The 13,268-nt window shown below is 33.7% G+C and overlaps 1 protein-coding gene across 1 annotated transcript; it reads left to right on the plus strand.

The window, feature by feature from the left end:
* The first annotated feature begins 371 nt into the window (after positions 1-371).
* LOC136970391 (glutamate receptor ionotropic, kainate 5-like) lies at positions 372-8,627 on the plus strand. The gene is made up of 10 exons (XM_067264830.1): positions 372-445; positions 4,138-4,208; positions 4,274-4,371; positions 4,938-5,037; positions 5,113-5,271; positions 6,443-6,599; positions 6,677-6,891; positions 6,967-7,072; positions 8,027-8,192; positions 8,263-8,627. Exons 1-10 carry the CDS (start codon positions 376-378, stop codon positions 8,558-8,560), a joined length of 1,440 nt encoding a protein of 479 aa, XP_067120931.1. The 5' UTR covers positions 372-375; the 3' UTR covers positions 8,561-8,627.
* Positions 8,628-13,268: the final 4,641 nt, after the last annotated feature.

Here is a 13,268-nt window from a genome sequence, read left to right on the forward strand (position 1 = left end):
TTTAAAATCTAAATTCCGTTAATGCCACTTGTTACGTTTTCAGAAAGACATATGATTGGTCAATTCGAATTTTTGAATAATTAAAATGCAAAATTTTGTATTTATAATGCTATAAATTATTAGTAATTTATAATAATATGCTTATTTTGATCATTACGAATATTTATCATCTTTAAATTAATTTATAAAATAAATTAATTCAACAATTTATTTAAAATTATTAAACAGTTTATAATTAATCTAAATTCACGAATAATGCTGAATTTATATATAAATTATTTTTAATAATCGTAAATAGAAAATTTTAAAATTTTATTTACATAATACACAAACGTCATCGATCACATGACACCTGTTGGTTATCCAAACTTCAATATGGAGGCGCTCTCCTTGCTTCTTTTCTTAAACGTTATAAGATTATTAACGGCTCAGTATAAAAATTACTGTAAGTTAACATTTATCTTAAATTAATACATTAATTGATTTTCCGATTAATTTTTAATTAAATTAATTAAACTCAATTGAGTATCATTTACCGTTTGGTCCATCGATAATGGTGTTTTTTGATCATTTTATTTATTAACTTTATTTAATTAAATAACATTATTATTAATATTAAAAATTTTTATTAATTTTTAAAAAGGCAAAATAGATTATATACTAAAACAAGTGTCCTTAATAATTAATTTTAAAAAATTAAAATTAATTACTCTAATTGATACTAATTTGAGCTTTTTATTAATTTGTCCATAACGGCTTGTTTTAAGAACTTCGCTTCATTTTTATAATTTAAATGTCATCATAATTAAAAGATATTTTATCGTGTTTATTGATTTAACTGTAAAATTAGGTCTATCATATTATGATAATTTCATTCTACTCGTGTTTACTTCGCCGCACGCAACTCTGATCGGCTACTTTGAAACCTTGTGTAACTTTATTGATTATCATAAGAGCCCGTTTTGTTTATTAATGTTCATCCAGTCTATGTCAGAGAATTAGTTCAATAACATTTGTTTGCGACTTTTGTTAGTTCTTTCAGCATTTACGAAGATTGATTGATTAACAGTTTGAGTTTTATTGCTTTAATTCTTAACAAGAATTCAGTTAATCAGTTTGCCGACAACATGACTTTGGGTCTTCTTAGTTAATTTTTACTTATTTGAGAAGGATCTTTGAGCGTAAAAAGAAAAATATATCGTAATTTAGGAGAAAAATGTTTTTAATAGTTTTGGCACGCAAAACAAGTATTTGTACTGTACAATAGTATCTCAGAAACATTGTAGTTAATTTTTCACATTGATGTTCATTTCCTATTCTTAAAAAGCTATTTTAAATAAGTTCTAAGCATTTCTGATTAATTTTAAGTCCAGAATTTAAACAAATTCAAAATTTAATTGGGCTGTAATTTGTAAAACATTGTAGACCTATAAATTCCCACTGACGTCCGTTGTCCGTCAGTCTGTCTTTCCTTAATCTCCAGAACGAAATTAGGTAGATGAAAGTCGACAGCAGATATGGAAATCTTAGGAGCAGGAGACCCCGATTAACTGTATATGAACTTCCTGTTCGAACCGGAAGTTACGTTATTTCAATTCAAAATTATTCCCATGAAAGCAGTTAATAAATTATTGGCACGACTCTGTTGTTAAACGAAAAGTATGATGCACAAGAGCAAGACACTACTAATTTTAGGCGGAGAGGATATATTTTTAATTAAATAAATTAAAAATATGATTTAACAATTACAGCTCGGCATTGTGACGATGTCACGATAAAAAATCGCTTGATTTTTTTAAAATTTTAACTTCAAAATTGAGATTTCTAATTTCGAGACAGTTATGGTGTCAATTAGCCTACTGTTCGGGGGGACCCAGATTCAAATCCAAGCAAGTAACTCTGGGGATTTTTCACAGATTATATGTTCCGGAGATGTTGGACCCCATTTCTCACTATCTTTCAATACTCATTGTGGTATGGCCGAACCCACAGTGGTGTCTGAAGGGTGGAAAGAGACAAAAATCCTGCCAGATCTTTAATATCGAATGAAGGAAAACGAAGAAAAGTGAACCAAATCTACTTGTTCCAAGATGCCTTTTCCTAAACTGTTTCCACTTTGTGGTACTAATAGGACTTATTTAGCAAGCCCTCAATGGGGCGAACGGGTAGTGAGTTACAAAATATTCAGGAGTGAACTTGTAGTGTTTGAGAAAACAGAATACAGGCGTTAGTACGCGAAACGCACTAACGCCAGGCGATACGCCAACAGTTATTGTTAACATCTCTGCTAAAAAATATAGTATTTATTTTCCTAGCATTTATGCCAATAAGAATATTTGTGTCTGTTATTTCTGATATAAAACTCGTTTGATAAGAAACAGCGGAAAATCTGCATTATTGAATAGTCGCTCCCCCATTAGTAGGCCTACGCTATATTGAGGATGAACAGTATTTATATTCTGATGACGCTTTTTTGCACATTAATTTTAAAATTAAATGTCAATATTTACTATACACAAACATAATGCACATAAATTTGATTCTAAGGAATAATTCATAATATATCAAAGTCATTTTTTATATACAATTAACGGGTACAGGTATCGAACATTTAAATTATTCTAGCGAAATTATAGAATTATTTTATAGTAAATTTATTGTAAGAGGGCATGCAATATTGTAATATATAAAAGACTTGTTTACACTTTACATGAAATGTATTAATGAAATATGACTTAAGCGTGTATTTTTAAACTGAAAGATAATTTATAATGGTGATAAATATTTTGTATTCATTGACTGAAAGTCACTTGCCCCTCTCTAATTTTTTAAAATCTCTCTTTGTCCTGTAAGTACTAAGAGGGCCCATTTTTTGTCATACCCATTATGGGTTCGACACAAATGGTGAATAGTGGTGAGGGTGGTCTGCCTAGAATGTGTTGGGCAGGGGCCCAACACATTCTAGGCAGACCATCCCCGAAAATTTCTAGAGTTGCTCGCCCAATTCTGGGTCCCCCAAATCGGTAAGCTGACTCCTTAACCCGTCTCTCTAATTCGAGCATATGTGCTTACCAATAGAACTCATTACACTTTTTAAAGTATAAACAGATCTGTAAATATATACAGTACACCCTAGTTTTACGATTGCTGGTTTTATAACCCAAATTTTACGACTGCTATAAATTTTATATGATGACCTGCGAAATGCATGCTTTGCGGACCATCCCTGTGTTATATTATAGTGTACTCTTTATACTTTATGATAATTTTATGATTTTTTCCCCCCTTCTGGATTGAATTCGTGATTCAAGGCAACGCGACACACGCACGATCTATCAAGGGGAAGATGGCTCTCCTTTGGTAGATCGTAACTTTTATGAGAAACTGGCCCCCATTTAGGTGTTAAATTTATGCTATATTGATGAAAACATGGTCCAAACACATACGGTTTTGTAACTCTCTATACGGTTTTGGCGGTTTGAGCGTTGTGCTTTTAATAACTGTTGAGCAACACCCCCAAAATGTCATGTGACCTGTCGTTTCGATATTGTCATTGGGGCTTGTAGCCAGACAAACAATGAACGGTCAATAATCGGGATAACCTCCAAGAAAGCCCTACAATGAGTATTTATTGAAGCCCTCTGATTTAGCAGTTGCAATGTTATAAGCAGCGTATTTGGTAGAAATAATCAGAAAAGTTTTGAAACACTTAACTTAGATCTTGGGTAGGAAAAAAATCTATTGTTGCAATAGTGGTAAAACTTAGTAGAAATAATGCAGAGTGCCTTTCCTTGATGGCATTTCTTTGTTTACTTACCCGATATTGATCGTGGATCCTTTGCAGTGGCGGCTCGTACGAATTAGTACTATCGGGGCTGCAGCAATAAAAGTAAGAAAAAATCAATATGGATTGGAAAAACTATATCATTAATAAAACTAAAATATGTACTATGTACATAATTTACTTATGATGATAAATTAATAAAAATTTAGGAATGTCGATAGTAAAACGGGAACTTTCATTTTATACCGGAAAGGGTGCAGCCCGCAACTCTTATGGACGAGCCGACATTGCTTAATCGCAAGTTTTAATGCGAAAACATAAGCTACTGTTTAATTCCAATTTTATTGTTTTAGCATACAGCACTTTGTGCTCGGTACCAAAATCAGATTTTAACTCGAAAACTCTGAGAGTGACCAGCCTTTCGGTAAGTTTCAGCTAATTTATAAAATATTTTCATTATAACATAATAAAAATACGAATTATATTCAGAAATCTGATGAGGTATTTTACAATTGTACCGAATCTTGTGAAGTGTTTCGATTTTCTTTCGCGGCCATCGACTTCTTGGCAGAAGTTTTTAACTTCAGGTATTTGCAATGGGTTAATTATGTAAAAAATAAATTATAACATACTGGCTGTCCCGTAACTCTGGTCCATGGGGTCTATGTCTAGATCTTAGATCATTATTTTACAAGTAAAGCATGACGCTGGCTGAGGCAGTTAAGGCATCATGCTCTGGAGCAGGATCAAGTATGAACGGATCTAAACACCCCAGTAATTATTCGGTGAGTAGTCTGTCTAGTATATATTGTATCCCGTCCCTCACCATTCGCTCGAACCCACTATTGGCTTGTAAAAAGGCCGTTATAGTGCACACAAGACGGAAAAAGTTTTTTAAAAAAGAATGGCGCCGAGTCAAAAAGAATGAGTTCAAGTTATTTTGATGGTAGGGGACCCGCAGCCAGCAAGAAATCTCCGATGGTGGGAAGCCTAGATGCAGCCATTAAAACAACTTGAACTCGTTCGTACTCGGCAACATGCTTTGCCTGTAAAAGAATAAACAAAATCAACACAACTCCTAAGGAACCAGACTTATGGAACAGCCCGTAGTTTTATATATAAAGTTTAACTTTTTATTTTAATGCTGCTACAGTTATCAGGTGGTAAAACCCGAAGATAATACTTTTGGAATCAAAGAAATCATCAATGGCACCGTCGTTTGGAATGGGATGATCAAAATGCTCGCCAACGGAGTAAATTTTGAAAGATAAATTTTTAATAATTTGTACTTTATATACGTAAAACAGTAATATTTTTACTTTATTTAGGAGGCAGATTTAGCTGCTGGTCTGTTTTTTATAACCGAAGAGCGCAAAGAAGCTATAGACTTTTCACTTCCAATTATAAACGATCGTATGGGATTAATTACGCTTTCACCTAAGGAAGCTGGAAATTATAAGGCTCTGTACGCTCCTTTTGACAAAAATGTAAGATTATTATTTTTAAGATTTTAATTTATAAAGAAATTTCTGAATGGTAATCATTCGAAAATTGAATTCAGATATATAAATTTTAGGGTAAATTTCTGGACTTCTTTGGAGCCAATTTGATAGCATTAAAATTTTATATTCTGATATAACTGATTCATTCAATAATAGGTTATAACTATCGCTTCGGAGGAATTCGGAATCAAATCCGGGCAAACGATTTCCTCAGAAAATTTTCATAGATGGTTGGCTCCGGATATGTTGGGTTCTGTCCCTCCTTATCCAGGCGCCATTATTTTGGGCCTAGCCAAGGGTATGGCAAAAAACTCTCTTTGTTTTCACGATACGAGGACTTTTTCCTCATACACATCGTGAGATTTAAAAAAATCAGTTATATAAATTGTGATATAATCATAAACGCTGAAATTTTTAATTATTTTCTCCTGAGGCACTAAAACGATTTATAAGATGTATCATAGATTTGGCTACGTCCACAATGGGGCGATTGTATAAGGAAAGGAGTCCGATATGTCCATGACAAACTATCCACGAAAATTTCTAGAAATCCGACTCCGACTTTGACAATTGATGAATATTAGTCTTTAATCTTGGTGTTAAGCATCTGTTCAAATATATTTAAATTGAACACATATTGCTTGTAAGGAGGCCTTTTAGTATTAAGACCCATTGTGCTGGTACTATCTGAAAGTTGAGGGACAGGAAGTGGCATATCTATTATTCCGCTGGCCTGAAGATTCACGATATTAGTTTTATCTTCTTCAGCTAAACCCAACATCCGTTATAGAACGCAGAAATATATGTTTTACAACTCTTTGATTGATTAAATGTTCGCCCTGACATATTTTAGGCTATCCTTACACAGACTCCAACAGGGGGGAGCAATCTTCTGCAAACTGTCAATGATAAATTATGGGTCTGTGCCGGATTCGAACCTGTATCTTTACAGCGACAGGCTTTAGTTCAGATACAGGATATAGAGATACAGATTCATAAACAGGCTGTAAAGATACAGGTTTAGATGCTGACTAGAAATACAGATTTTACGAATAGGCTCGACACGGTCAACTTACAACGTTTAAAGTATTGATTTATCTAATTAGTATGCAGTTTACTAAATCAATTATAAGATATTTACTGAGATTATTTGAAGGTTTGGATAATATTAATTATCACATCGTTCATCATGGTACCCATTATATACGGATGCTTGAGAATGGATAGGTATATGAGAAACGATACAAATCCTGAGCATTACTTTACGTTTAGCGATTGCATTTGGTTCGTGTTTTCTGGTCTTGTAAAGCAAGGTGAGTCATTTTATCAAAATGCATAATTAGATTTAAACACGGTATAAACGAAACGGTGGATATGTTTATTTAAATAGGAACCCCTCGTTTACCTCAATTTAACTTGGCACGCATACTGTTTGCTACCTGGTGGTTTTTCACGCTCCTTTTAACAAGTATATATTCCGCTAAATTGGCAGCTTACCTTACCTTGCCTTCGTTCCACATCATAGAAAATTTGGATGCCGTGTTAGAAAATCCCAGTTTGAAATGGATTATTCAGTATGGACATGCCATTGATGGACTTATTCAGGTTTTTAATGATTTCAGACGCATTAAAATTTATTTTAGATTTAAACTATAAAAATTATTTTAAAAATATTTATAGAATCCAACTTCTAGTGTATTTCAAAAGCTGCAGACTTCTATGAAGAAAGGATTTGGTATCAAAGTGAACTCTACGGAAGAAGCTATGGCTCTAGTGCTTAAAGGAGGTTAAATTTTCCTAAATATTCGGCTACTTTTGACCTCTGAACTAACTTTGAATTTATATAGCTATAAGTTTTCCGAGAAATTAAGCCCGGAGTCAAAGGATTTATGTAGGTTTGAAACTACGGATACGCACTATGAGCAAAAAGAGTAGGCTAGGTTTTGCTCATTTCAGACAGCATTGACTGGTAACAATGAGCAAAAACATCATTGATAACGTGAAATATAGGGAACGATTGTTTGGTTAATGTTAGCTATGGTTCCAAGATGGCGGCTCGTCTCTAATTCCAGCAAATAGAAGGGAAACAGTGGGGAAGCACGTTCTAACCTAACCTAACCTATTCTAATAAATTACCATAATTATTACCAACAAAAGTATTAGAATAGGTTAGGTTAGGTAAGAACGTGCGTCTCCACTGTTTCCTTGCTGGAATCAGACGAGCCGCCATCTTGGAACCGTAGGTAACATTAACCGATCGTTTGATTAAGACGTAGGCTATATGGCTAACCAGAATTACATCTGTCTGTAAAAGATGTAATTCTGGCTAGCCATTTAGTCACGTGTCACTAACTTGTTCAGTGAATGGTCTTGCCGAACGAGTTGATACCACGTGATATTCTCAACACGTTTGTGTGGCTACTCGCGTAACTCTAGACTAGACATCCAGGAGTGAATTTATATAAATTTCGTTTTAAAGCATATTTACAACGTTTCCTATTTTCGACAGACCCACCAAAAATTGAATAAACAAAACCATTGAACATAGTGGTTCAGTCCTGATCAGAAGACTTTCCACATGGAGTTTGACACGCTGCAATGTGCAATTCTTTCAGAAATTATTGATATTATTGTTTTTAACTCGCTGGTATCAAAGATAATCCAGAGGTCAAAATGTTACCATAAATTTTGGCACAAAGTTAAAGAAATATACCTTTTACCCTTTCAATTCTTACCTCAGGTCACGTGTACATTCAAGAAATCACGTCTTTAAAACAGATTATGTTGGACGATTATAAGAAAACAGGAAGATGCAGATTCATAAAATCGTCTTACGAGTTTTTCGATAATAAATTGGCATTTGGTTTCGCTAAGGGCAACAACTACAGTCAGCATCTAAATGCTCTGTAAGTATAGTACAAGATTCTTGTACAAACGTGTCTGAAACAATAATAATTATTGTTTGATATTTTCTAGAATATATTGTCTGAAAGCTGCTGGCTTTATTCAAAAATGGAACCAAAGATATTTGGTAATTCCAGACGTCTGTCGTTTGTCCAGCGATTTGTTTCTGAGAGCGGAAGACAAGAAATTGAATCTGTTGAATTTATCGCCCGCCTTCTATCTATTAGCGGCCGGATTAAGTTTAGGATTTATTACTCTATTGTGCGAGATATTTATTTTTTCTAGAAAGAAAAATTCGGTTCGGAGTCAATCTTATACTATTAATACTAAACGTTCGAATAAAACGGACTCCGAAAAAAATGTAAACTGAAATGCCGTGCATGTGAAATAAGTTGTGTTTTATAAGTAAATACGTAAATTGGAATTTATGAATACGTTGAGTGCTTAGGATTTAATGAATACTTTCTTTCGAAAGTTGGTTTATATAATATTTATATATTAAATAATGCAAAAGACTGTGTAAAAGATTCGATTCGGCAGCGTGATGTGCAACAAATATTTACAATAAATTCAATTATATCTGTGATATATTCAGCCATCGTCCATATATTATGTAAACCTATCTTTATTCTGTTCAACTATCATCTCACTTCCTATATCGCTCCGTAATGTCGTAGCACATACCCATCCCTAAAATCACATAACGCTTCGATCAACTCCCTTAATCAGATGTAGTTAACAATTTTAAGCTTTATATATATATATATATTTATAAATACATACAATAAATGACATTCATATTAAAGCAATACAAATTAATTTGAAAAATTTGACAAGGAAAATTTAATTAATTCTGATAGGAAACAATGAAACTTAACAAATAACTTTGTTTATTGTTTCCTGCTGCTATTGTCGGAAGCGTTTTTTTATGCGAGAAAACTTGATTGCTTTCTTCAGATTGCTCTGAACTTTAATTAGTATAAAATGTAAGTCACAATATTTTGATTATATTTAGATTATTCAATAAACGATTAACTCAGTTAATAACTATATTCTTTATTGGCAGGTATACGATGTATTTAACGATAATTATCGTCTTTACGATGACAATAATTTCCCTCGTTTGTTGTCAAAAGATTAACGAGGAATCTCAAATTATCCCCAGTCACACGACAATTTGGAATCCCTATCGAAAGAAGACTCTTTACCATCCGAATAAAAACTTTCGAAAGACGGACTCCAGCCCACAATTTAACAATAGACTGTATTTACGACAAAGAAAACATTTGTTTCGTAATTCCAAAACTAGACGAGAGAACTTCATAAATAAAGACAGAAGCATACGGGACGAAATGAAATGTTTTAATGTTTATCTTGCTTTGATCATTTTTTGCACTCTTCTGACTGTCTTGATATGTGCAATTCTCTTCTGTTTTATTTTCTATCGTAAAAGAAATTCAATTAGCAAAGAGAATAGAAGTGACGTAGAAGAAGAAACTGTACATTTATTGAGTCGATACGAAGAAATTGGCAATGATAACAATATGCGAAAATTCAATACATATGCACACGACTCTTCCGAAAATTCAGGCCAAATCACACCAAACACAAATTTAATAGAAAATTCGATAATTGTGGAAAATCCCGAAGTTACGATTTCCAGCCACTCATCGACGGAAAATCGAAACGCCGATTCCAATAAGAATTGTGTTTTTCTGTCAACAGAAATCACCGAACGAGTGAATGATATAGAATCAAAATTAAGAGAGATGGAAAATTTGTTGAATTATTTAAAGAACCAAATGAAAATCGATTCATCTGTCAATCAGGAAATGAATGAATCCGATCAATCTTTGCGTTCTGCTCACGCTACCGAACAATCCGGCGTACAAGATGCAAATTCACGAGACAGCTCTAATTCATTAACATCAGAAATAGTTAATCTTCCAGGAGCTGACGATTCTTGCAAGAGAAATTTCCACGAACAAATCGCAAATTATTACAGCGAAGACGAAAATGATGTCATGGAAATCGCATCTACAACAGAACTTTGTCGCATTCTGAACCAAGTCGACGACGATTTTTGTCCGAATTCGATTTCTAAGAGACACGATCCATCGGATTCTTACTATAGAAGAAGTTCTAAATCCAGTAGAAAGAGAATTTAAATAAAAATGTTTAAATATTCTACATACCAATCCCGAGAAAGTAATGACGGGTCCATTTACTGAAAATACTCCAACTTTGGTTCTGCACGAACTTCTCACAAATACGAGAAGTGTGAAGAATTGTTTGCTGTAATATTTTAATTTAATCACACGATAGTCACCTTGAAAACAAATCAGGGGGACGTCGTACGAAGAAGTAATATAAAAAGTCTGGTTCACATTCAGAAATATGTTGCGAGACTTTTAACGGAATTGACAATTTACTACGAATTCTTCTGCGTGTTCAAATTGTTAAGAATTTCGGCCACAAAACATTTTTGTAAAATTCTTATTCGTCGAATTTTATTAATTTTAGCAAATAGATTTTCGATTTGTAAATTTTAATTACGAAATTCCTTACTTTTATAATTAATAAATACTTAAATAAAAAGATCTTTTGATTTTAATCGAACGCATTTTTTTAAAATCCGGTATTGAACACATTGAACATCCAAAGTTTATGTTAATTATCTTTCCGTCTTGTGGGCCTCTCTTCAATATCCATTAAGAATTCGTCCAGGCCCACAACGGCGGCGGTCCGACCTGTGAAATTCCCACAGCTGTTAGCCCGGAATCGATCCCGGATCCCCCAGAATGGTAGATTATTGCCTCGACCATCCGGCCGTCGACAATAGATTTTTGTTTTGCTGTATTATGCTGAATATTTATTTTTTGCATACAATTGCTAAAAGGCATAATACAGCCAGTTCCGATTTTCTATTTCTCGTTATACATGAAACCAAATGCACTGTTAACTTTCAAAGATTGATTTACCGTCGACTATCAATTGTTTAATAAAATCTGTATTGGTCTTAAATAATGATATCAATTAAATAGATTGAAGATTCGATATAATTATCTGTTTAATAAATGGATCTTTACCTCTTCTTTCAGGAATTCCTTCTTATGGTTTATTTAATAAATAACAAACTAAACGATTCTTTCAATGTTTGATTAGTTCCTGATATCTTAAACTTAATAATTATATTTTGCTGTTATTTGACAAACTATTATTTTCTACTAATTCTTCGATATCACCCATTCGGGTTTGTAAGTAAATTGCTACCGTCAGATAATAAAAACTCAATTAGAATGGGTAGAAACCAACAGATTGGTGTATCAAAATTTTATTCTTTCTATTATTTGGAATTCGTGTATTACTCATTGTTCTGAAGATCCTCTTACGTCTTCGTAATTTATCAACATTAACCGAGGGATCAAGGAAAAGGTATAATAACGCTTCAACGTGTTATCATGTTTTTCTCTTAATCTGGAGCGCTACACGTGTACGTTTTTTTTAGCAACATTTGAGTCTCTTCCCTCCTGTTGTGTACAATGGTGTATGTTTGGTAAACTCCCCTCTCCTTTATTTACGCGAACAATAGTTTATGAACATTCACATTTGGAGAAATGACTTAAAAGAGTTCGGAAGTATTTTCTAGTAGTTTATTCGCGTGACAAGTAAATAGGTTTATAAGAACGAAGTCGTTCGCCACTAATACAATTTAAAAAAGTCCACGTGCCCTTGATCATTCCCTTCTCATTATGTATAATGGTGTACTTTTCGCGACTTTCCTTCCCTTATACCGTACACGTAATTAATAAATGGTCCTCTGATGTAGATTTTTTAGTATTGCTCTTCTTTGTAAGTAATGTGAATTACAATAAAACTTCCCTAATTCGGACTAGGCTTTTTTCCAATTAGTTCGAATTAATAAAGTTCTACTTTATTAATATACTTTTTCTTTCTTTCTTTTTTCGCCCTGTGGGCACTAAGAGGGCCTTTTTAGCAAGCCTATTATGGGTTTGGCCAAGCCCACATTAGGGCAGCCGGGTGGTGAAGGACGGGCCCAGAAATATCCGGTCGGATCACTCCCGAAAAATTCCTGGCAACTTTTCAACCCGTCTCGATTCAATTCCGGCTCACCACAGCGGTAGGCTGTTACCTTGATCGATCGGCCCATCCGGCCGTCTCCTCCCTCACCAAGGGGTTGTGCACATGGAGTTTTTCGGTTATCGTCGCCCGTGTAATAGAGGTCCTTTCCCCGTGAGAATGCTCTCAAGGTAAGCTTTTCCTCCTTAGCAGATCGTCCATGTCTCGTCCTATCCCGTCAAACCAAACCAGAAATATCAGTCGTACAGACACAGAAAATTTGATAAATATAAAACATGGCTTACCAATTTATCATCACTTTTGTTTTTTCTTATTTTTATATTTAACTCTTTCTGATCTATGTTATCTAAGGGGTTTTATTTATGATACTGGCGGGTTTTTCCAAGCTCACAATGAAGGCAGTCAGACAGTGAAGGCCGGGCACTACGTATTCAGAATGGACTACTCAAGAAATAGTCCTGGGATTTTCTGAACGGTAGGACTGCCGGAATCCATAATTGATATGATTTGCAAATCCCTCTTAGTAGTGTCCATGGGATAGAAATAATCAGAAAATCATTTTCGTCCAGAGCGCGAACACTCCGTAAACGCGGGTCTTTTAGATGAAAGCGCGGCTCTGTTCCACGTGGCTAACTTTGCAAATTTACTTTAAATAATTATATTGCAGTATATTGAAAAGTACGTTCTTATGCATTTAAGAAAAGAGATTTATTCCAGAAAAAAACGAAGAGAAGACTGTGAATCAGATAGTCATTATCTGCCACGTCATCATACATCCAAATTTTCGGGAATGTTGACAATATAAATTCGTTTATATTTACAAATCAAATAAATCTAATACTAAAAATTATTTTAAAGATTAAAAAAATAATGAAATAATAACGAGAAATTTTAAATCGAAAAAAATAAAAAAATAACGAAAAATACATGAAATAATTAAGTGCTGCCAACCACCGATCAATTTTCATTTCTAAGCT

This window comes from Centruroides vittatus, unplaced genomic scaffold (genome assembly GCF_030686945.1).
Source record: "Centruroides vittatus isolate TY-2023 unplaced genomic scaffold, ASM3068694v2 contig_193, whole genome shotgun sequence".
Lineage (NCBI taxonomy): Eukaryota > Metazoa > Arthropoda > Arachnida > Scorpiones > Buthidae > Centruroides > Centruroides vittatus.